This window comes from Etheostoma cragini, chromosome 13, assembly GCF_013103735.1.
Source record: "Etheostoma cragini isolate CJK2018 chromosome 13, CSU_Ecrag_1.0, whole genome shotgun sequence".
Lineage (NCBI taxonomy): Eukaryota > Metazoa > Chordata > Actinopteri > Perciformes > Percidae > Etheostoma > Etheostoma cragini.
Genome location: NC_048419.1, coordinates 11,662,989 through 11,688,800, shown reverse-complemented (window position 1 = coordinate 11,688,800; position 25,812 = coordinate 11,662,989). Strand labels below are relative to the sequence as shown.

At 40.2% G+C, this 25,812-nt stretch overlaps 1 protein-coding gene across 1 annotated transcript; it reads right to left on the bottom strand.

Annotated features, from left to right (window-relative positions):
• LOC117955093 (neuronal migration protein doublecortin-like) lies at positions 1 to 25,404 on the bottom strand. The gene is made up of 7 exons (XM_034889244.1): positions 25,208 to 25,404; positions 20,334 to 20,759; positions 17,569 to 17,903; positions 7,361 to 7,463; positions 4,454 to 4,543; positions 1,353 to 1,450; positions 1 to 1,232 (listed from the first exon to the last, which is right to left on the bottom strand). Exons 2-7 carry the CDS (start codon positions 20,695 to 20,697, stop codon positions 1,176 to 1,178), a joined length of 1,047 nt encoding a protein of 348 aa, XP_034745135.1. The 5' UTR covers positions 20,698 to 20,759; positions 25,208 to 25,404; the 3' UTR covers positions 1 to 1,175.
• Between the last annotated feature and the right edge of the window lie 408 nt (positions 25,405 to 25,812).

Below are 25,812 nucleotides of genomic sequence, written 5' to 3'. Positions count from 1 at the left end.
TTTTTTTTTCCTCTACAAAAAAGGACCTAAAAGATTTTTTTCCTTTGGTTGTTTTTATGTACCATTAGGTCCTTCAAATCAGTTTTTTTGATGCCCTGTCTCATAATCATTCAGCAATAACATGCACTGCAGTGTGTGAAAATGTAAAACATAGAGGGTATATATTGCCTACTGTCTACGTAGAGGGTCTTAATAAAGGATACACCAACACAAAGACTTCTAAGGCCTATGTGGGATGCTTTTTCTTAGTTATTTCCTTATCCTTGATTAGACAAGATTAATGCCAATTACTGCCAACATAAGGATTTTGAGGCCTCCGTTGTTATGGTGGTTTAGTAAAAAGTGTCATCTTATGGTTTTATAAACCCTTGTTCATTTGGGAATCTGAATTGTCATTGAGGAGGCGTTGGCTTCTGATAATCGTCTTCAGTTGGGAGCTGCATCCCACACATCCTCACCCTATGCGGTTGGACTTCCTTTTGTTGGCTCTTCTTTTACTTTGACCATACCCTGCATCATGTTGATCAAATGTTAGACGGACATATGTAGTGAAGTTATAGAAGCACAGCAATGAACACTGGGCAGAGATGTTATGATGGATAGCTATACACAGTATTTACAACGGGTTAAAAAGACTGTCTGGAGTAGCAGATTTCCTCTAACAAGGGACCATTACCTTTCACACCTTTAACCGTAGGACAGGAGGACATGGAACGTCACGAATACAAGTGATAAAAAAAGTTAGTTCTGACTAACACCCCTAAAAAATTCCATTTGCTGCTTGGAATTCTGTGACCGAAATATTAAAAGTCAGAGTGCATCCTTTAACAAAAAAGGTTCGAGACCAAAGTGACATTTTACACCGTGAAATCTGCTGGTCAGTGAACTGTGTGCCCTTTTCCAGAAATAGTGGTTATCTCCACATTGAAACATACATCTGAACACCAGTGAACTGATTGTTATAACGTGGCCGAAACAGATTTAAAAACAAAACAAGATGGTTTGTGTTATTCTCAAGCAGCAAATGGTGTCATAGCCCTGAAGGCTAAGGCGTTAAAAAGAGAAAAAGAAAGCTTCTCATAGACAACAGGTGGCACTGTGAGTGAAGGTGGAATGCAGCAGAGGTATAAAAACTTCTGTGTTTCAGGCCAAAAAGAAGGCTGCAGGAGGTGCGTCTACATCGATTCACCGAGAGAGTCATCATCATCCAGAGATAAGGGCAAGTAGAGATCCTGCAAACACAGGAGGAGCAAGATCATGTGTGTAAATTCAGTGTTAAGACAAAAATAAATGATGGATTTGGAGACAAAAGGGCAAAAAAGATGAGAGGAGAGGGAGAGAGGTCCGAGTACCTTCTGCTTGTTGTTGAGGCCAGGACTGTTGGGGGTGGAGGTGGGGGAATGCTTGGAAATTGGGGTGGAGAGCTGGCTGCTGGAGCCCGTCCCGTTGGCTGAGAGAGCCCACAGAAGAGAGGGAAAAAGGACGGATGAGGGAGGGAAACAGGAGAAAAAGAGGTAAACGATAGTGTAGATTGGAAAGTGTGCAGGAGAGGACTAAACCTCTTTCCTTGGCTCTGGAAAAAAAAGTTATTCCTGAACTGTGGCCTCATTTGGCTTCAGCGTAGGGGGACGCTGTCAGTCCAGGTCTAGGTGGCTGACAAGCTCTCCGTTTGTTAGATTTAGACATTTTATTCACTCACTCTGCGTCTGCCACGTTGCTAGGATTCCCTCTGTGTGGAACATTGTGTTTATATCTGAGAGCTAAGCGATGTGATGTAGCTGTGTGTGTTAAGTGCTTTAAAAAGAGTTTTTTCTTTGTCTATAAAGAGATGAAAAGAATTCTGAAGACTATGAGCCAGATGGCCAGTGTAAATTTGAGCCAATGAGTGTTGAAAACACAACGTTTCATTGTTAATGCCACTGGCTTCATTTAACCATTCAGCCTCATTTACAAATGTAGACTTTACAAGCTGTTTAAACACTTTAAAGTCCTATTATCGTGGAATCTTAAAATCTGTACATCTAAACATGAGCAGCTCTCCCACACACACACACACACACTTACTGAACAGAGAGTGCAGCTGTTTTATTTAGAGACTTAACATTCAGCTGTAGCAGAGTAACGTTTTCTATACAGTAAGGGTTGCCCACATTGTCCAGGTCATTCGTCTTCTGTAGAAAACTTATTCTAATGTGGCGTTGTTAAAATAAAAGTCCCTGTGTTTCGTTGTGAGCTGCCATCCCAGGGCCACGCCAAACACATTTTCAATGCATTCAACTCCTTGATCCCAGTGCACCCCACAACAAGTAGTTTTTGTTATGTTACAGGCTAAAAAGGAAGTGCTGGTAAGCAGACTAACAGCTCTGTAAATTAGACTGTATTATACAGTATTTTAGACTGATATGCTAGGGAACGCAAAAACGTGCTTCAAGGCACAGGCACAACTATTGTTGAGCTGGTGGCATACAAGAGGCTTCCATACTAGCTGTTAACCAATCAGAAGCAGTTCTGGGAAGAATTCAGAGACAGATAGCAACAAACAGCTTATGGTTATTTGTGTTTTTTTTGTTTTGTTTTTATCCGTCTAGATATATCAGTATTTCAATAGTAATCCCAATAATACCTAAAAATAGATTTCCCCTTTGTTGTCATATTGCACAGGTTCTGTGTATGTGATGCTTAAAATTCACACCAGGAAAGTTTAAAACTGAAACAGGCATTGAATGGATGAATAGATTTTGCTTTGCATTGTTGTTTTATTTTTGCAGTTTTTAATTTATATGTTAAGTCATCGGAAAGGATTGAGATCCCAAAAGATGTATTTCAACCTCACACAGACTCAAAAGGCGCAGAACATAGGAAGTGTAACATATTTCCTTTTAAGGACTCTTTCCCCTCCCCTTCATACATGCTTTATGAATGATTTATACTTTTATAAGCTTTATTTACAAGTAGTCCTGTAATCTCAGTTAATTTATGCAAATCACAACCGTGTTCTCTGCTCTGACCCTATTGTCACCCGGTTGACCTCTAAGGTGTAAAAAAGGTGGGTAATGCTCAAAGTTGACTGCCTCCCCAGCATGCTGGACAACCATCTGCTGTTTCAAAGGCCGCCAACCCCAACAGTGATCAATAAAATATTCAAGAGTGCTGAAGGACTGAGGGACCCCACAGTGCTGGAGGCGCCAACCCCCCGCCTATCTTGTAAAGTAGCGTTAACAAAAAAAAACTGGACTACCTGCTTGGGATTTAAATAACTCACCTGCTCTGACTCACTTTCAAATGTTGGAGACACGGTCATGCTGTACTGCTCATACTTAAACAGGCTTTAAGAACATTTACCAAAACCTCTTGTTTTGGGGTGTGCTATCATGGTACATACCAATAACCAGTAGTGGATATTAATAGTTTTACAAAATATAGGATTCAACACATGTATAATTTGACCCGGTTATGTGAAGCAAGAGGGAGAAAATGTATGCCATATTATTTTGAGTGTTTACATGAAAGCTGTCAAAGAAAATAGCTTTTCTTTTTTTTGCTCATGCCTGAAACCGATCAGATTCCATGGCAGTGTTCAGCCAGCTAATGGTGCAGCTATAAGAACTCAGACAGCATTGTAACAAAGAGGCATAGCAATGTTTTGGGTGTTAAAAGCTGTTGTTCACATTAAAGATTCAAGCACAAGCAGGGACCAGTGTTTCTATTATGTTCAAATGCCTCGCGGATATTTTTAAATGTTAAAAACGGCCGATTGTCAAATATCTAGCTGAAAGCTGTTTACGCTGTCTTTGTTTACTTTTCATGTTTTATTCATGGTTATTTTTTTTGAGAATGTGCACCAGCAACATTATGCCTAAATCTCATCAGATTACTTTTAACAAACAAAGGCTAAATTCTTAACTGTCCCCATTCTCAAGTATTAGAGAGGTTTTATGAGGTGTTGTTGTGAGATTAAGAATCGGATATTGTTTGGACCCCCCCCCCCCAGTGAAAACAGTCTGAATACAGATGTCAAAGCACAACCAGACAACACAGTAAGGATCCAGGATTTTAACTCCTTCTCTGGCTTTTTTTTCCAATTCCAGACAACCTTATTCAGATTATAGTGTAAAAATCTATGGTTTTCTCCCATTAGCATCTTTAAAATTTGCTAATTTGAAGCAAGCTTTATTGGTACTTTTAGAAATCTTCCAACATAAAATATTGACCCTTACGCAGAAATCACCAATATGTTAACTATTCCCTACAGAGTAAGGTCAAAGGTGAAGGAGCTGGTCTCTATTATTCTGCTATTCTGTTATTTTCTTTTGTGAGTTCTCTTTACATAAACCGAAATGGCCTAATTTTCCACCAGCTCTTTGTTTTGAAATATAGAACAAGGGGAGGTCAGTTTCTGGTGAACTTTAAAACAGGAAGCTCTACAGTGTGGGTGCGATAATAATGGGCTCACTCGATTCAGCAGGAGACTTGATGCGCCTGATCGGACCGGGACTCTTAACTGAACCACGTTGAGCTTTGGCTCCCTTCATCACCCGGCATTCTGTGGAAAGAAGCACAAAGAGAGTTAGAAAACATAATTTACCCTAAAGTGAAAGAATAAGGTGCATGTGTTCATATTGGTTAAGAAAATATGAATTTTAACAGATTGTCTGAAATCAGTGTAAAAATAATAGACTAAATCTAGGCAAAGTTCTATCTCTATCTTTGTTATTTTGATTATGGACTTTTTAAATAATGATTTCAACTCTTGTGCCATCTTGATGTATAAAATGCACAAAGACAATGAAGCAACTGATGCACTGGCTGGATGTAGTTTTGATAAGCCGGCTGCTGTGATCCTGAACCAAATTATTTTTTGTTAATTGTCTAAATGATAATGGCTTTAACTGGCTCATTACAATGGCAGTGTGTTGATTCCCTTTTCCCCTTGTATTTTGGGTTGTAGCAGTATACAATGCATGGAAACACATCCCGTTTTATGTGGGCCAACAGCAAAAGCATGTTCAGGAGACAAAAACATAACACATAATACATAAACATAATACAACCAGTGTGAAGAAACTGTTTTCTGCAGAATGTCACCACGTCTCATCTAAGAAATATATAACACAGAAAGCACACAGGCTCTTATGCCGGGCAATGAGGGCCACATTTTGGTATCCATCAGTGTTAAACATGCTGAAGCAAGACAAGTAGAAGAAGGTTGGTAGGGCTCTACACTTTAATTATTGTAAATCAAACCTCAAAAGTGACCAAAATGTGTCCATGGCACCGAGCTATGAAAACTGGCTGAAACACTGCACTGGTGGCATGTTTCCTTATTCTTTGATCAGATCTAACCTTTTTCTTTATTTCGGTAAAATCTGACTGCTTGTGTTTAAAACAACAATGAACTGTAAATAGTTTGCTTGCCTTCTTTATAATTCTGGGTTTAAAAGCTATTATTAAAGAGTGATTTCCGTTGCTTGTGAATTTATGAGCATGTATCGCAGTAAACATTTCTATAAATCATGTAAAAACGTATGCAGTGTATTCTGGGTCACTCAAATAATCAGGGTACACAGACTCCAGACATTGCTACTCCTCCCTCTGCATCTTCCCCTCTATTTGTACTGTCAGGCTCGCACTTTCCTAACCCCCCCCTCCCCCCTCCCCCCTCGCCCCTCTCCTCTCCTCTCTTCCACTTTTGATGCTAATTATACTATCTGTCCTCCCTCCGTCTCCTGGGATCGCGCCACGTCTGTCTTCTCTCTCCTAACCTTCACACACTACTGGATACAAACGTACATTCATGTGCTATTGTTTGCAAGGTGTGCCACCACGCCGTTGACAATGCTTCAGACTGGCAGCTTGTCGAGTCTACTCAGGGGTCTTGAAATAGCCCCGAGTCTGTCTGCGAAGATTCCCTCTCCACTGAAGTTGTCGCTGCACAAACAGAGCTGCAGGTACACATGCTCCTCCATGTCTACATGTCCTTCATAGTCTAGTATTTAACATAAGAAGTGTGACAAATAACCACAAGGGATTTCAATCTATTTTTGGTAATTCTGCCAAACCTTAAAAAGCTGTGTGAGCAGAAGAGAAATACATTTAAAGTTCACCTCTAGCCCAAACAGAAGTATAGAGGGACCATTTTATTGCATGTCTCAGGTTTTTGCACACATAGAATCTTCACTCGTTGAAAAAACATCAAAAGGTAACTTATTATCTTTTTAGGGAGAATTGCCTTACAAAATTTCCGGATTTGAACATAAATTATCAGTGATCGGTGTGTTGTCATAATGTAATGCAGGGCTCTCTCCTCTACTACTCCACTGAGGTATTCTCAGTAATGCCTGGATGCTCCAGTCAATTCGTTGTAGCATTGCCCCAAGGTTATTATAGACTGAATGAAACAATTTAGCTTTGGTACCATTGCTGAAAGCAAATGACCCAGATCATTATAAATGTACATCTCCACCCTACAACGATTTAAAAAGAAACTGAGGGGAAGAGACGATGAAGGGAGCATGATGCCAAATCTGCCCTGCTTCAGCGCTGTGCAAGATTAAAAGACATTTAGTAGATACTGAACGATTCGAGGAGGGGACATTAGGTGGAAGTGGGTTGTTAAAAATAGGGTTTTCAGGTCTGTGGGGAGCAGAGAGGCTCTGTGAGAGGATTGGTTTTACAAATCTCTCCTCGACTTCTAAGCAGTATCAGCACCAACAGATCAGCTGGCCTAAACCTTTCACTGGACAGATTAATGGCCCTTCTTCTTCTTCTTCTTCTTCTCTACCTTTATTCCTATCTCTGCTGCCCGTTGCGGATATCAGACTTCTATCTTTCTTGGCCTCCTTCTCACATGCATCATTTTCCTCCTCACTATAAACAAGCACACAGCTTTGTATGTGAATAAAATTTCTTTTACCAAAAATATCCATTATGATAAGTCTGAAGAGTCCCGGATGGGACTGATATATTAAATGACACCCCAGGAACTACTAAGCTCTCAATCTATCTGGACATTGTCATTTTATATAAACACAATATATCATACATTTTAGGTTTTCAAGTGAAACGTTGGAGACTAGGGGCAGCATATAAAAAATATTTAAATTGAATGTTATGGATTTTATGGAAGTTTATTTATGTTTCCGCTATTCTAAAAGTACTGTGTTGTTTTAATGTGTGTATACAACTCCAGGTGTCATTTCATTATATTTAACTAAACTGTTTACTGTCTTTTGGTCGATATTTCTGCATGAATATTCTTAAGCTCATAACTGTATGTTTACCATAGTTTTACAATATTATTGCACAAAGCTGTCTGACCACGTCTATGATGTAAAATACAGACTCATGCTGTCACGCTCACCGTTCTCATCCAGAGAGAAGTCGTCCTGGGCGTAGCGGAACTTCTCAGGTCCACATGCAATGAAGACGTCGTCATCCCCAAAGAAATCTTGAAGGCAGGTAACCTGTGAGGCCAAAACAAAGAAAACTTGAGACCCTTAATAACATGGCATCAATTTGTATCAAAGATAAGAGTTTAAAGCAACCCTAGCTGCTCTTTGATGCAGTGCTTAGAGCACACCAGTGCTTTGAGCTAAATGCTAACATGCTCACCATGATGTTGTGAATGCTAATATATTGATGCTAAGCAAGTTTCAAGTTTACCACTTTCCCCACCTTAGTTTTGCATATTAGCATGCTTATGTTTGCTAATTAGCTAAAACACAGTCTGATGGTAACGTCATTCGCTTTGAAGGTAATTAAATGATGATGTCACCTAGATAAGAGTTATTGCATCACCACAGTTCTTACAATTTATATTGAGGGGAACATGAGTGCATGTGCCAGATGCATCTAATAGCTGAGATATTTTAGCCTGGGGGGGTGGACCAACCCGACTGATCAACAGTGTCATCCCTATAGCCATCAGCAAGCATGGCTTAAAATATACCAGTTTTAAATCACTAATCAATACCTTTGTTGCACTTTCCAAGAGAGTTACAGAACCTTAGAATATGCAATTGCCAGGAGAGGTTAATCCATTCATAATCATCTTATTATGTTGTTAATATTCATAAATAGTAAAAATGCATTCCAAATGTTAATTCAGGCCTAATTTAAATTGTAATTAGTCTGATTTAAATGTAATCCATACAGGCATTTCCATCATAAGGAAGCATTGCTAATTGCTGTGCAGAGGAAGCAGCATTTAATGACAGAAACAAAAAATGTTGATGAACTCTGTAAACACACTTTATTCTGGATACATTCCCAGAATAAAGTTGTCCTTGTCTGCCAGCCAAAGGATTTAGTCAGCTTTAAGTAGTAGTCAGGCACCTTTTGTGTTTTACTTGTCATGTTAACGTGCCTTTAGGTACAGCAGATGCATTTAACAAAACACTCAAAAAGGCAAAAAAAACAAACAGAGAGTATAATGTTACACTTTTGCTGTAATGTGTAACTGATTCAACTTCCTTCCCCAGGGTCTTTTTCACTCTATAGCAGCTGTTGACACAATATGGCCCGAGTGGACAGATGTCTTTGGGCCACACCTTCTCCTCTGCTCTCCATTATACGGGCGCCGTTACCAGCTCATCCACGCCTATTAAAGCCATTCAAGTTAAAGCTGTGTTTCTTTTTGGTTGTTTTTGTTTATTTTCCTGGTGCAGATGAGATTTGATACAAAGCATCTCAGCCTTGTTTCCAATCTGCCATTCAACACCAGATGAAATTTGTTATTTCACTTGAATTATTGGATCAAGACAGTGATTAAACTACAGCTTACTCACCGTCTTTATTCACATTTTGAGGCTAATTTTCTAAAAAGACAAGACTCTGGCTGACTCAAGCCTCTCTTGCTGGTCACTTTGAGGAGGTTCATGGCCTGAAAGGTTACCCCGGGTTGGGACGTTTGCCAGGATAGTCAAGATGCATCATGGTTTCCTTTGTGATACACATCCAAACTATGAGCTGCAGATAAATTGGGAGTACCCCACCCCAGCAGCTGCCATGTTGATTCTCTGTCCTGCTCAACAAGCTAAAAGTTTGTGGTGGTGACTCGCAGGCGAGGCATCCAACAGCTGTACCCCTGTCTGGGTCCCACAAGATTCCCTGGATCCAGGCCTAAAAGATCCCGGCTGAGGAAGAGATGGCGCTTTGACTCCAGGGATCAAAATCTAATTGTTTTTTCAGCCCACTTTAAAAGGCTGAAAATGTGACTTTCCTTCATTATCAAGAGATTAGATACATGTTGCTTTCATTAGGTTAAACTGTTGTGTGGCAACGAGGGCACCTGACAGTTAATCATAAGATGGAAGCATTAAGGAAGCACTCTTTTCCCCCCACAAGGCAAGCGGGTGGAGGAGAGGAGATGGAATGGGGTGGGAGGGTAATGGATATTCAATGTTTTAATAGCTTTAAAAACAGAGCTGATTAAAGGGATAAAGTGTTTATCCAACAGACATATACCTTAATCTGCTTTAACAGAACCTCCATTTGAATTTAAGATTGTGTCCTCTCAGTTGGTTTCTGACAGGCAGCACTAGTATGTATTACTAGTGTTTATTAATTCACAGTCAATCTTAGTCCACTTAACGAAGAGGTTCAATGTAGGTTCAATATAAATACCTCAAAAGAGGTTGGTTTTACAAAAGAAACATTCATCCTCTTTAAGAGTCCTTAGCAAAAACATTGAATCCTTCTAAGCAATCCTACTAATCCTGTCCCCCACAGTGATGACTTAACATCCACATTATCCGTGCAGTTACAGTGTAGATCTTGACCAGTTGCTCTTTGCATCATTAAACTCACAAATAATTCATGTACAGTGTGTATCCAATGTCCCTTAGAAACGTGCACCAAAACCTGGCCTGCATGTGCACATTACTAATATTAACATAACTTTGGTTCTCTTCTCACATGGGGTGTCTATCATTGGGTAATTGTCACAGTGTATTCTGGCCTGAAATCTGTCTACGGTTGATAGAAATGTTGTTCAGAACTGCTCTGCTTTGCATGCGATCAGATCAAATGTAAAATGTCAGCCTTTGAAACTTGGCAGCAGTGAGGAAAGGGTAGGCCAGCTCGGGAACATTTGAATATAGGTTAAGAAGCATCCGCTCTCAATTTGAAAAGGTCAGTCAGCTGTGTCATCAGACCCACCTGGCAACAGAATCTAGGAGGACAATATTAGAAGACATGATGCCATTTAGCGTAAAGCCCTTTCACTTTTTACATATTGCACATGCAATGCGTACATTAGAGCATACATAAATACTGTGTACAGTATATATGTAATACTACAGTACATTTGTCTGTTAATTGGAAGAAGGCGGGTGTGCTTTTCTGAAAAACTGGCTCCTTCCAGACTCCAGGTGCCCCCCACCCTCTGTCCCACCAAGCCTGTCCCTAATCTCTGCCTCAGCAGCTGTCAGGACCACATGACCCCCCAAAAACAACCAACACCACCAGCAGCTATTCAGGGACCCACCATCTAAAATAACTGAATTATTCAGAGTTTCTTTGGCCCGACTCTGGCCGTTCATCCACAGGCCGCAGTCGTGTCATTAGGTCATGGCAGTCAAATGGTAAAATATAGAAATTAAGCAGGAGAGTAGGCCACAAGTATAAGAATAAATCATGTCTTTTTTATTTCAATATTTGTCCTACAAAAATGACAGGGTTCGGGAATTACCTCAGATTTGAGATGTTTTACCTTTTATAGGATTCATTTATTAAACCACAAGGTAACACGCTGCAGGGAAATTCACCATACTGTAAATCATGGCCTTTATGAAATTTATTTTAATGAATGCACTGTATGATACAGATTTGATCCATTATCAAAAAACATGAATGCAGGTCGTAAATGAGAGAGCAAAGCAAATGACATATCCTCCTCCTCTGCTTGCAGAGAGGTCCTGTTTCACTGTGAACATGGCAACTTGTGTAGTTCTACAACCACAGTGTGAAAAATAATATGTTTCATTCTAATCTGGACTGAGCAGTGCCTCAAAAGAGTACAAATATATATTATTTTGTGACGCCAAAAGCGGCAGGTTTAACTCAAACTGTTTAAAAAAATCAATGCTAAGCTAATTGACAATTTGATCTGCCAAACAAAGATCTTGGGTCAATAATGTTTGCAGCTCTTTGCTACAGCTTCTGTGTAAAGCAGCAGGAAACATTTTTAAAGAAAGCGCATGCATCCTGCAAGCAGCTGCTTGTCTTGACTTTGGTTCATCCTTTCAGCAGCTCAGTCAGAGCAATAATGATAGAATGATTTTCCAGGTCTGGTTGAGGGCAGAACAATTAACAAAAAACTAATCTCACATCAGCAAATTATATTGGGTAGTGTCAGCATTACCGAGCTATGTGAGGGAAAAGTGATGTGTAAAATAGAATTACCACCTCGAGGTTGTATTACTCCGCCAACCAGTCAAGTTTACATCCATGTCTGTCCAGACAAAATTATATGTAAGGAAAACCTAAGGAATTTAAAAAAGAAGAAAAGGTATTAAGTATTTTTTCTTGGCGAAATTAAAGTTATCATATGATTCCATTGAACAATTTCCAGTAAGAAACATGCTGTCTTCAATTAGAGACTATTTTTTTACAGAGAAGTACAGAGTAATGATAGAGAGCTTAGTCACATGGTGCAACAACAATCACCTGAAGCTCAACATCAGCAAAATCAACGAGCTGTTGATGGACTAGCAGAGAAACGGGAGGTCCCGTGTTCTGGTTGTTATCCAGGGAGGGGAGGTGAAGAGGGGGGACAAGTGCAACTGGACTGGACTCACAACACTGAAGCCCTCTTCAGGAATGAACAGAGGAGGCTCACATCCTTCAGTTTGTCCAAAAGGCTCCTGCAGATCAGTCTTCTCCAGGAGTTGAGATATCACCCGATGTACCATGTTCAAGAGAATGGGATGGACAATCCGAAAACGTGGATAACTATTTATGCTGGTGCAGAGGCATAGAAAGATAAAGGCTGAAAAAGAGCCAGTAAGACCTTGCTTTGGAAACCCACGGGGAAACTCCCACACCATTTTCTTCACTGTAGGCACACAAACATGATCAATATCAGCGGCTCTGCACTGAGTGGAATATTCTTCCAAAATACAAACGTCTCCATTTTGTCTATTTCAGTTGAGGGTTTCACATATAGTGAAGTTTAAAAAGACAATCATAGCCAGTTGTCTGCTTTTGTAGCAACAGCTCAGATATAATTACGAGACAAAAGTCAAATCCAGTACAAGGACAAATCACAAAGGAAGACTATATTTAAGCATCAGCAGTCGCACAACATGATCATTATTGCCGGATGCCTTTCTGACCTGTCTGTGACCTCGGTGTACTGGTACAGTGTCTGTGTGCTACTGAAGGTGCTCTAAATGCATCTGGAGCCCAGATGAGCCAGTTAGGCAGCAATATCTGCACAGTCATGGGGAGCAGCTGGTGCCTGATATTGTTCTAAGCCCACCCCTCCCCAACCCTGAGGAAGCAGGCTTTCCATTTGGCTGACTGATGTGGCCTTAGCATTATTAAATTGTGCTCCCTCCTCTTCCCCCCTGGTCATGCTCACTTGTTGATGTGGTCCTTGAGCAGGAAAGGGGGGCATGTGAGGGGATTCAGGCACAGAGGAAGCCTACAAGCTACCATGCCTGCTCGAGATGTCTCATCATGGGGACCACGCCCCTCTGTCGGCCTGATTGTCTGCCTCTGTTTAACACGGTGTATGTGAGTGTGTGTCAGTGAAATGTGGCTGCAATGAGCTGTCTTGCTTGTTGAGAAACAGAGGGCAAGCAGGTAAGACCCAATGTAAAGAGCCCACTCAGCGTATTACAGCCATTGTCACAAACTGAATCCATCACGGCGGAGCTTATTGCCATGACAACTGCTTCTGCAGCATGGCAAAGAGCAGGCAGGCTGCAAGAGCACTGATAACCAAGGAAAAGCAGGCTTTTCTTCCCCATTACTGGATGTATTTAAGTCGTTAAGAAGCCCTAAACCCATGCCTGTATCCATATCCTATTCAGTGAATAATTTCTTACCGCAAATTATTAACTTTTAAAGCAAATTGGAATCTTTTGTTCTCCGACAATGACAGTGTGACCTTGTGCCTGAAGCATCTATTTCTTACCTCTCTTTGTTGAATAATCAATTAAAAAAAAAAAAAAGGAATTAAATGCAAACCTCATTTCTAAACCAGGTCATAATAATGGGCACTGAAATCTACTAAAGAGCCCTCTGCAATGCTGCAGACTTGCACTGCAACAGAATGTACCTTCAACATATTTCATAAATAATGGCATTTGGATTTGGCATCTATTAGTTGAAACCCATGCCAAAGTGCAATTCAGATAAACAAGCAGTGGATCTTAGATCAGCAAATCAGAACTATTCTCCGATGCAGACACCTCTATCAAAATGGAATGAATACAAAATGGCTGTCAGCAATTAAATAAACTCTGATTCAATGTAGCATTTAGCAGCAATTAGGGCAAATCAACAAATGTACTTTTTTCCCATTTAGGCATGGGGAAGTATTATTTTTCTCCCCCACCAGCAAAAATAAAATGATCCTAATTTGCTCCAGGAATGGAAAATGACTCCTGAATCCACTGGCCCCACCCTTCCTGATTGAAGCGCTAGCAATTGAGGGAAAAATGGGAGTGATTTTGTTCACAACACTGACAAAGAGAAAAGGGCAGGCTCTTTTTAGAGTCTACTCAGCAACAGACAAAAGAGGACGATCAAGTGTGAAAAGTAGGGATTTCAAAAACGATATTAAAACCTGGATCACCTCTCATCTCTGTCACAAACTGAGCTTTTAAAACTCGATATGTACACACTAGAGTCCATTGTGCTTACAATTCATACCGAATGATGGAATGTTTACAGGTGAAAAAAAATGACGTAATACGTAATTTTTCTTCTTTTTTTTTTTAAACCAAAGGCTTGCATTGATAGTAAACTCTCACACCCACTACAGGATGTGGTATCTGAGAGACCAGTCCACACCAGCTGGGCTCTCTTTGTGCCTGGGATGTGGTCTCCTAGCAACCGGTCCCAGCAGCTATTGCAATGGAATGGGAAGAGGAGGATCGGCGCAGAGTCAGGGAGGGGCAGGCACTGCATCAATATTGCTTCTACCATATCACCTCCAGCACAGAGCAGCTGCAGTCTGCCTCTGTACACAAAGACACCGCAATAACGTGTGCCGCATTTCTCACATTTCTGTGCATTGCAATGAAACTGGCGCAAGTCCCAACACCAATGGACACTAATCCTGAAATAATTCATCCATATCTACAGGGATGACAAATAAATCAATATGCACTGATTGAAACAACTACCATTTGGCTGCTATTCAATTAATTTTGTGGAAACATCATTAAAAATGGATGGGGAAAAATGCATGGCAAGAAGAGAAACCAAACCCAGGCCCAACCACAAAGATAAAAACACTGAATTATACAAAATATAAGTCATAATCCATAAGGGAATTACAATATCCAAACATCTTAGAATTGTTTTCTGTAGGAAAACCAGTATGAGACCCGGGGCAGCCAGACTGCACCCCTGGGAGAGAGCATTACAATCAAATTCCCCCATCTATCATTTCAGCATCCCCCTTCCTCCAAGACACATGTGGTTCCAGTCTTATTAATACAGGAGGAAATACAACTTAAGAAGGACAACACCTAAAAGGAGCTCAGCAGGACACAATCCCAGTCCATCTGTAATGAATAATACAGGAAAAAAGGTCCCAACAGGAAAATTAGCGAACATTTAACCATATCAAAGAGAGGACTGAGAACAGATGTCCATGTTCGTATCCACACATGCTTTCACACTTGCTCCGCATCTCCGCCTCTGTTAATTAACTGGGATTCACAGTAGTCTGGAAAGCACAGGTATTTGATGTGTGTAGTCGGTTGCAGGAGCGGCAGGAGTTTTGAAATAATCAAGAGAAAAGATGGATCAGTATCTGTGTTTATAGACACATTTTATCATGGTTGTTGAATGTTTTTCAAAACCCATTGTCAAAAAGGTTCTCCCCCTACTGCACAAAAACTTGATTTTTTTGTATGACTACATTCTGACACTGCACTCTATTTTGTTGGACCACACACACATTTTATTTAGGGTCCATGTCACAGACCTTTCCACAGTCTTCCAGGTGGGTGACCCTGTATGGTGGTTGATCCAATAAAGCACAACTATGAATAAAACATTATGTCCTTTTAGCTTAGCCAGTGTGTTGAGAAAACTATAGTCTTCCCCGGGGAGTGCGTTTTAGGCAGAGTTAAAGCGTGTCGTGTGCCTCATATTGTTTATTTGATTAGCTTTCACTATTCTTGTGCTTTTAAATATGCTGCATTTTCAGCTGTGTCCCATTCCACAGTTTGTCATATGTTAATCTTCAAGGTAAGGCTTTAGTTGAAGCACCAGCCTACACAAGAAATGAATGCACTTTATTATGACAGCAGTATGGAACTGAGGCACAGCTTAAATGTGACTGTTGCCAAGCCAACTAATGAATGCACTCTCACAATCTGCACTCAATTGTCTTTAAAGCAAAACATGTGAAAGCATTTTCTTGCCTGTTGCTATCTAGCATCTAACATTAAAGTGCTCATATTATGCTCATTTTCAGGTTCATAATTTTATTTAGTGGTTGAATTATAATACCAGAATAAGTTTACATAGTTTAATTTTAAAATGACACCATATTTTTGCACTGCCCTTTGCTGCAGCTCCTCTTTTCACCCTGTGTGTTGAGCTCTCTGTTTTAGCAACAGAGTGACGCATCTCACTTCTATTTTATCTTTGTTGGGAGTCGCACATGTGTAGTACCTAGATCAGGACTACTAGGCGAGAGTAGAGTATTATAACGTGCGTTACAAAGTGACGCACATTAGTCTCGGAAGTAAAGTCTGGACAACAATAGAGCTGTTTGGAGCAGTTGGTGAACAGTGTTTTCTGTTGGAGATGATAAGTGGCTTTAGGGTGGACTTTGGGCTTTTATCCTTTGTAAATCTATAACGTGCACAAAAAGAAATATAAGACAATAAATGAAAGGGGAAAAGCCAAAAAGCATTATATGAGCACAAGTCCCAGAATCAAAAAGAGACTTATTTAGAAATAGAAATATATCCTGCTGGTTGAGGTAGGTAGCAGCAGGTAAGCAAATTAGATAACCACGGTAGACTAAGTTAGCCATTAACCAAATGCAGTTTTAATATTTCCTGTGAAATAAAGAAAGTCTGATGTACATCTTTTGCGCCTTAGATTGTTTATTGCCAGTGATATGCAATGTTTGGTGGTAATAAACTAAGTCCTCCATCTTAATTTGTTAATTCAGGATACACTGTATAACCTTTAACATTCTTGTGTGTATATAAAATACAGGTGTGATGTCAGTGCAAGTTTTTACTGCCCACAGCCAGCTAGGGGAAACTAAACTGGATTCTCAGAGGGATTCCAGTGGCCTGATTTCTGTTTGGCTACAACAGCTAAGGGATCTGTTAACTTAACACCAGAGAATAGTGAAGGTTGGTAAAGACGCTTTGCCCTTTATTCTGTGGCTCCATTTTATTAACACATGAAATGTCTGTGTATTTTTTATCTTGGTCATGTCAACACTGGAATTCAAGCTGAGAATCTAGATGTGCCACTGAGTTTAATGCAATGTCTGGTGACAAAAGCTGATCATTTTTTTTGTACTGAGATTAGTAATTGCAAAGATTACCAGTAGGTTAATTTACTAGCTTCAGTGTCCTAGTTGACAGTAGCTACATTCACATTTTATTAAGGTTTTCTAGATGCATGTTCTCACCAATCCCAGCATGCACCATCTTAAACAGAGTAATAAAGGGGACAAAATGATCAAACACAACAATACAGGGTTTGGCCTTTTGTATACTACCATAGTGGGTGGATGATGGAACTTCCCAGGACTACTGAGCTTTTCAGTGACTGAAAACTAACTTCCCAACAAAAGGCTGGTGGACAGGATACCAATGACTTGTACCACAAGACAGGAGAGTATGTTGCCTCAGACTAAAGTCAGAATAAAGACTGCAGACAAGGCCATTGAGTAGACAGGTTGTTCTCATGGACTGAGGGTTGGACCACACATTTTGTCCTCTACATACTGGGTCCATTTTGAAAGTACATGATGTTACATTAAACCACTGAAGATGCAAATGCGATTGTTTTGGTTTTTTTATTTTAAGCAAATCATTTTGTTTCCTGCTTAACTTTGATCCTGATACCTGGCTGTGTTTGTGTGTGTGGATCTATGAATGATGATCTGTCCTCAGTTGTGACCACACATTTTTCCTATTAAAAGTAGCGTTGTTTACATACTGTACCACCCTTGTTCCAGTTATTCCTAAAACAAAAAAGCCCTGTCCTCCATTAAACAAATGCAGGCCAAAATTGGCATTAGTGGCTTGGTACATTTTGTTTTTTAGAAGGTTAGTTTTGATGATATGATCAAATGTTTTTTTTACCTGAGAGCATGATGGAAGCTGGGAATTGGCTAAAGGTGAGACATACCTGCTTTCCGTCAAGTGTGTAGATCCTCTTGACTGCGCCGCTTTCGAGTTTAATGGCTTCTGTGATGTCGGTGAGCACCTGTTCAAAGGAGTGTGCCGTTTTCTTATTGAGCAGGACGCGCACAGCCTTTCGTGGCTTCACGCCGCTGCGCATCACCGTCACTAGCTTGGGTCGAATAAAGTCCTTGCTCTCTCCTCCGGCTGCTCTGGCAACAAAGGCTTGCATGTTCTTCTGGCTCGCCGAGGCCTTTACATTCACGGACCAGTTGGGGTTGACGTTCTTTGTGTAGTCAACCTTCTTGTAGATGTTCTCTGATGCACAAACATAGCTTTCCCCTGTGAAGGCAAGGAAAAATTAGGTTAGTGCGTTGTAACACCCTCAGCTCTTTAACTTTGACACCCGAGACTCCCTGAGGTGTCCACTCAGAAACATTCAAACCTTCAAACCTTCTGGAACACAAAGTATAAGATAACAAGACCAGTGGGGGAATCTTTGGGCTTTCACATGTTGGATTTCATCTGACATTGATCTAATGTCACAACTAAAAATCCTTTTACTTTTAAAGGTTTAAAAAAAAAACTGTTCACAAACAGGCTATGATTAACCAGATTGGTTCTGCAGAGACATGTTGCTAGTTTATCCAAATGTTATTTATGATCCTTGGATCTCCACACAAACTAAATGCCATTCGTCCCCATTGTGTTGAGAGAACAGCAGGAGTCTTGGGATTAGATGTCTAGATGAACATAAAAAAAACTACAGTATCTGGTGGGTTAGACTGCACTGGAAACATGTTTTTGTGATGTGAATGTTGGTTGTTTAAAGTAAACTTCCAAATCATTTTTTGACAGGACAGAAACAGATTTCTTGTTAGTGTTGAGAAGATTATTTCATGTCATGAAATGCATATGCAATGAGAGCATTTCATTAAATAATACAGCTGAAATAATGGAACAGATACTGTGTAACTATAAATTATGCTGTATCTCACACCTGCATGTCTCTGTTGAAGCCTGACCTCCCTGTAGGACATTATTTAGTCATACAGGATCAAACCATTCTTTTAACCATTTTTCAAAATAAAATAAAAATTATCATCAGGTAGTTAAAATATTCTACAGCCTTATCACAAGTGTCCTTAGTTGGCCATCTTCATCCAGTTCTCTAAATAACCTATTTTCATCGCCATTTATCAGCTTCCAGTCTTTACGGCAGGTTATCCATTCAGACAGGGAGAAGAGTTAAAGTAAAAGCAAAATACAGCAGGAGGAGGGTTGGAGAGAAAGAGAAATTTAGACAAAAGGGGAATCTAGAAGGCAATAATTAGGCCAAACGTGGAGATATTACGGCAAAGACAAAAGGCATAGAACAGGATTACACAGTGCAGGGGAGATTGAGCAATTAATTATACCCCACAAGAGGAAGCACAATGAAATGCCCCCCACCACCCACAGTGCTTACTGTGCTTCTCCCTGTTTACTGCAATCCCCACACACATGCAGAAAAGCACATAGATGCACACGCACACTCCTATCTTTCTTAAGCAGCTCAAGCAGCAGAGATGATCATCTCATTCTAAACAAATTAAGCTGCAGTTTATCGTCTAGCTTTAGCCCAAGTTCACTCTGTCCACCTCGTCACATTTTTATTTAGATCAATCTCAAAGTGGTCGAGGACTTAAAACGTGGGTCATTTAATTGGGTCTTATGAAATGTTCTTGAGAAACATCTATTTGATGGCTATTGATCGAAAATGTACGTTGCTGGATCTAGGCAAATGTTTTCTATTAAAATGTGACTTTCCTCAGGCACAGCCAAGGCATGGATCATCTTGTCTGGGGCCTAACAAACACTAACAAACTCATTTACACTACCTCATCTATCAGACTGAAGCACAAACTGATCAGTAACCGCATGAAACATGTCGTTATGTCAAATACCTTGAGTGCTGAATCAAAATCTCCACAACAACCGAAAATACAAAAAGGTGCAGTTTCAATTGGGGTTTCCACCCTCTGTTACTATGGATACTGATGGAGACGCTGAGAGTAAAAACACACTCTCAATTTGTGTGTGGAGGTTTATTTTATAAATTAAATGCTAATATGATCTGTTAATGAACCATTAATCCCATGCTGGGCTGTAGAGATCTGACTTTACAGCTCAGTATGAACCCCTGCGAGAGTCTAAAGCTAAAACGCCCCAAAACTGAGACCAGTGAGTCTAATTAAGGCCACGATAAAAGACCTGCTCACAGTTTTACAAGCAGGTTCAAGACATTTTTGACTGCAGACCCATGAAATACAATGTTGTATGTTGAATGAGTATCAAGTTGTGTTGTTGTCATGTAACAGTGGCTGTTTAGTTCAAACAAAGCAAGCTTTCTCGGTTTTTAAGAAACTCTCATATACATTTCCTCTTAATAGCCTAATAAAAAGCAAAATGTGCAAACAGTTGAGAGAAGAGGACCATGTCACTCCACTGCCCCAAAGTAACCCCTCAGATTAGAAGTCGATACATGATATGAAGAGATTACAGGAGTCTAGACCAAAAAGATAAGACTTCTAATCTCCGAACTGGAAATGTTATTCCTCTAAATCTGAAACTGACTTGAAACTGCAGATCATCTTTAAAATGGTGGTCAACAATGTTTTCAATTTGACCTCACTCAGCAGATCTACTAGGAAACAAAGAATATGACAATCCACAGGATTCCTCCTCTCATGATGCATGAACTCCGATATGGCAAGTGGTTGCAGTGCTTACCTTCCTCTAGCTCATCCATCGAGACTATCTTGCGTGTGCCATCAATAGTGAAGATGAAGCGGACACCTTGTGGCAAGTTGATGTGGTCAGACAGCGAGCGTGTGAGGTCAGCCAGCAACGAGTCAAAGGTGCGGAATCGGTCGTTGGCCACAGCGTACACAATGCCCTTGAAGTAGCGGTCCCCGTTGCGGTAGAAGCGCACCTTTTTGGCTTTCTTCTCATTGGTGAGGGCCTGCAGAGTGCGCGTGCGGTAGAAGCTGCAGTGGGCGCTGTGGGTAGGGCTGGGAAGTCCATTCAGGCGCCCGCCCCGCGGGTTACGGGATGTCTTGTCTCGCTCGTCAAAATGTCCAAAGTCTAGCTCCATGATGACTGAAAGTTGAGATGGTTTTGACAGATGTGTGGTGGTGATGACCAGCTCCGGAGAGTCTGGAGAAAAGAAGGAAAACAATGTATGTAAAGTAATGTATCACTAAGTAAAATACTGCAATAAAGTGATTTACTAGGCTTGTTCCAAAAACATGGCCTAGGCAACCAGTTATTAAAAAACAAAAAAAGAGGAATAAAAGTGACCAGTAAACAACACACGCTAGGCCAGATTAGCCACATTGATCTAATAAATAATTTCCCTTGTAACATACATGCAGTGTTTAATGAAAGAGACGAGGGACATCATCTAAGAAGACATTGTAGGTTTAAGCAACCACTTATGCGAACTACTGTTAAAAGCATGTGTGTTTCAGTTTGTGGGGTGACCTTATGGAACGAACTGAACAATGGCATCAAACAGAGCCATACTATCATTCAGTTCAAAAATAGATCAAAAGATATTACTTGACCAATACAGAAAATGGACCAAAACAACGGAACAGAATTGTAATTTAACAGTATTGTTATTATTGTTGTTGTATTTTTGTTAGTTAGTGTAAGACCTAAAAGATTGTATGCTGTATTTGTATATGTATTTACTTTTGTAACTCAATATGCAAATACAGCATACTTTTGCTGCATACGTTTTGTATGATTGGACACACTACTGTGGATCAAATTCATGAATTAAGATGATATTTTTTGCTTATAGTAAGAACATCTGCTTTGGCTTAACTGCTCCGTGAGGCACGTAGCACATACTATATGTCTCTTCTTCTGTGTTCCGCCTACATACACATGTGAGCAGTTGTCTCACTTGCCTGGATACATCAGTTAATGGCACAAGGCCAACGTTTCTTTTTTACTACATTAGTCAAAATCAAAGTCACATTGTCAAGACTCTGCACACAGTCTGGGAAACAGAAGTTTATGTGGATCTAACTGAAAAATTTGTCATAGATTTCACACAAAATTACCACATTTTACAATCCTGTTATAATCCAACTGCAAAACACTACACATCTGCAACATCTTGTTCAAATGTCAACATTCTTTTCAAAACTGATAAAAATAATATGACAAAATGGAAAATGTAACCATATTGCAATATATCAAAAATCTAATCCAAGTATTTTATTTTGTTATGAGTAATTCTACTATAAAAGTACATGTTGTTGATAGGGTTTCCCTTTTGTAAGTATTATTGAAGACCTGGCATTTCAGGAATTTTTTTGTTTCAACCATTTTTTTCACAATTAATTACTGTATATGAACAAAAATACCTCAGTACAGTCGTTAAAGTGAAGATTATTATTCTATAATGAAATACTGATTTAGGTGAGAAATAATTTAAACTTCAAGAGATAGAAGTTCATCATTTATGGAATGCTCTTTGTTGTTCCTTCTTTTATATCACTGTGTTATGAGTGACAATGTACGCTTCCTGAGTGACAATTGTTGCCAGTGTTTTGGTCAAATTAGCTCATTTCAAGACATGTATGAAGTGTTTTGATGGAAGTGGGATTAACCGTTTGGCCAAGATACATGTCATACAGACTACATGAAGAGTTTTTAAACCGTGGCTTTTGACTATTGACTGTTGCTTGTTAGCATTTGGAGATAAAATAAATAAGGTACAAGGGTATAGTTTCAAATAAGTATTTGCTACAATATTAACTAACTCGCTGATTGTTGGTTTAGACGATGTGAAATCAATTAAGCTCCCACAATCTCTAGGAACCAACAGATTACATAACAGCATCGTCCCGACAGGCTGATCTGCTCAGATGACTTGCGATGCGTTTGGCACATTTCTCTATTTCTTTGGGGCTGCTAATACGTCCAGCCGTTGATTTGCTGCCATTGTGTGCAGTGTAATGAAAATGTATTTAGTGAGTATAAGTGTTGTCAGTGCATTTGTTCTAACATTTCTGTCAAGTTTCACCACACGAAGAGTGAATTTGAAGCTTTCATCATTTAAAAAAAAAAAAAGGAAAATGTTAACTCTGCTATTTGTCCCAAAATAGTGGGGATTTGAATGTTACAGGATATCCAGCTCTTCCTGCTTCCTAGAAATTAAGCAAAAGACGCATCTGTTCAGCCAACAAACAATAAACCATTTATACTATGGGATGGACTGGCCGAAGGCTGGAGCAGCTTTTCTATTCAAAAGACTAGTCTCTTCCTGTTAACCTCCCACCTGATGAGCACAACTCAGTTCTCAAAAACCACACAAATTAAATGGACCTTTACCTTTTAAAGTGAACACTGAAAAATCAAACAGAAAACACTCACACCCAACCACATAAAAGAGGAAGTTAGGTGAGACCACTTTAAAGCTCAGCTCCATTGACAATCTAATTTTCAATAAAATGTTTAAAAAATAATAATAATAAACTTCTCAAGAGTGATCAAATCCTTATCTTTTGAATATTGTTTGCTCATCTGTTTAGTAGTTTGCTAGCAGAGTAGACTTGCCCTAAGAATCTCATTTCCCAGTTAGACCCAGTGGCCAGTGTTACTCCGTGCAGATCCAGTCTTTGCAAACCAAAATAAGATAAAAGATGTCATGCATGTCACCTGTTTTCCTTCAAAGTCATAATGAGCTTATAGACTTGACAATATTGAATTTGAGGTCACTGGTCCTTGAACTCATATCGTCTAAGTGGCTTGTTAACAACACACCGTTTGTCTTTTAGGATGTGTAAGTCACTTTTTCCTTATTGATAACATTTAGGACTTGACATCACTGTTTGTCTTCTTCTGTCATTCAAAGACCTTTTTTCAATCTTGCACCATTTTGCAGAAATTTTCAACCAAACCCTCAATGAGAGGGGCCTCTAGTTAGAGGAATATGGCACACTATTATCATTTATCAGCTCTGAGGGAAATTATATCGCTAGAATGTGAATTTACAGTATTATGTTTTACAAAATTCTGAAACCGCAGTTTTTTCACTTCTTCTTTCCATGTCTGATAGATTTTGTCTGACGGATGACAGCAGAACACCGTTAAACAGAACTGGAATGACTAGCAGATGAATCAATTAACTAGTAGACAGGAGATTAATCAGCAACTATTTTTATAATCAATTAATCATTTTTAGACATTTTCCCAGCAAAATGTCAACCGTTCTCTGGTCCTAGCTTCTCTAATGTTAGGGTTTGTTGAGGATCAATGTACACTTAAATATATTGAGGTTTAAAGAGTATTGATCAGACAAAACAAGTCATATAAAGATGTGATATTGATCTAAAACGTGTCATGCTGTTCTACCACGAACATTTATCATGTGAAAAGTCTCCTCGGAAGCCTCTACTGCATCTTTCACCATTTCATTCCATTCATGTAAAACAATGCATAAAATAATGTTAACAAGGCTCATTTGCTAAGACAATTTGTAATTCTTTATTGTCCTCCAGGTTTAATGCCCTACATGGTGCATATAACTATACAGTAGAGGACCACGTTGATTAAAAAGGAAACCTCTGTCCCCACCCATCCATGTGGCAGGGCCCTCCAGTCCCCTGCTCACCCCTGGCTGTGCTGCTGACTGCATGAGGTTTCATGACAGGCCCGCTGATAGGGGTGGGACTTCTGGGTGCTCCTCAGCTGACAAAGGCCAGGTTTCAAGCCCATCTGCCGCACTAATGGGCAGAGCTAACAGTGACCCTTCCCCAGCGGAGCATCAACTAGGACAGTCCATTGTCTCCAACAGGGTGCCTTGCCTTCAGAGTGACATCACCATCACTGCTGCTGAGCAGCCGGCTCATTCTCCAGCATGAGTCCACCAAGTACATCTTGTCAATGGAAGCAATAATGGTTAATGGTCCACTATTAAAGCTCTTCATTGTGAAACTATATGACATCTACATGGCTGATTGATACACTGCCTACTTTTGTCAATAGCTGCATATAAATCACCCTCACGGTTAAATTAATGCATCCCCTACCCCAAAAGAAAAAAAGCCTTTTCTGAGCATTAGGCAGCACTGCAGAAACATTGTGTGATAGCACTGATATTGTGGGCTGTTTCTGGGCTCCTGGCTGAGCCACCCACACACAACCCCGGTGACTACACACACTCCTGACAAACCAGCAACCACATCATGACTCTCCAGTCATCTTTATCCAGAGCTGATCTACACACAGTCATCTGTCCAGAAACACCACGAAGCGCACAGCTAGTTTTAAATCACAGTCGCAAAAGGAAGAAAAAAAAGTTTCCTGATGCCACTCTTCTCATTTATGATGGAAGACTGTGGCCACATGGAAGACAGCAGCGCCAGAAAATGCAAGTTTTTTTCTTTAGGAAAAAAGGCGTTTGGGTGTGCGCACACCTACTCCCAATCCACCTGCTCAAATCTGAAAGCCTAAAACCTATTTATTCCACACACAAATACCTGCAATGTCATCTGCAACTTGCCCACTCCAAATCAGAAGAATGCCAATTTAATTTCTCCTTTAATCAGTAAAGTATGTGGATAATTACACCCACTAAGACTCACCTGCGTCGCTGCTTGCGAAGAGAAGGGAGTGTGTGTGTGGGGGGGAGTGTGCGTGGACGTGGGAGTCGATGCTGCAGGATAGCGGCACGCCGTCTCTCCCCTCGCCTTTGTCTGCTTCAGTCTGAGAGCCGAGCCGCTGCCTGCCTCACTGAAAGAGCCACTGGGTCCTAAAGCCAACGAGCACTGACTGGACCCGCCCACTGTGGAAATGCTTATAGGTACCAGTCAGAGTGGGCTGGGGTGGAGCTCACATCAGTCTCTCCAAAGTTACATTGACATGCGCTGCATTAAAGGAAGCTATTATTTAAAGTCATGGGTGAAAGATGAAAGAGCCTATTAGAGATCTCATGATATGTGGGTGTGAGGCACTTTCTCTTACAAAAAAGTACTCAAAAGTACATTTTCTTCTCTTGAATTTCTCTCTATTTCTACCTGCTTTTATTCTCTTACCCCCCTACACAGTTGTGGCTTTCTCTGTGTCTGTGCAATCAGCTGAGTCCCTTTGACACAAACCACAGTTTGATGCTCTAGGTCTGGTGGAGCTCTTTGTAGCTGGAAGATAAAAGCTTGAATGCCCCGGTGCTTGTGTTTGGCTTCCCTTTCTG

Excerpts from the sequence above, each read along its gene's own strand:
- LOC117955093 (XM_034889244.1), bottom strand. The coding sequence starts at position 20,697 with ATGGAGCTAGACTTTGGACATTTTGACGAGCGAGACAAGACATCCCGT. Across the intron at positions 17,904-20,333 it reads GATGGATGAGCTAGAGGAAG|GGGAAAGCTATGTTTGTGCA; the intron begins GTAAGCACTGCA and ends TTGCCTTCACAG. Across the intron at positions 1,451-4,453 it reads CAAGTCTCCTGCTGAATCGA|CCAACGGGACGGGCTCCAGC; the intron begins GTGAGCCCATTA and ends GGGCTCTCTCAG.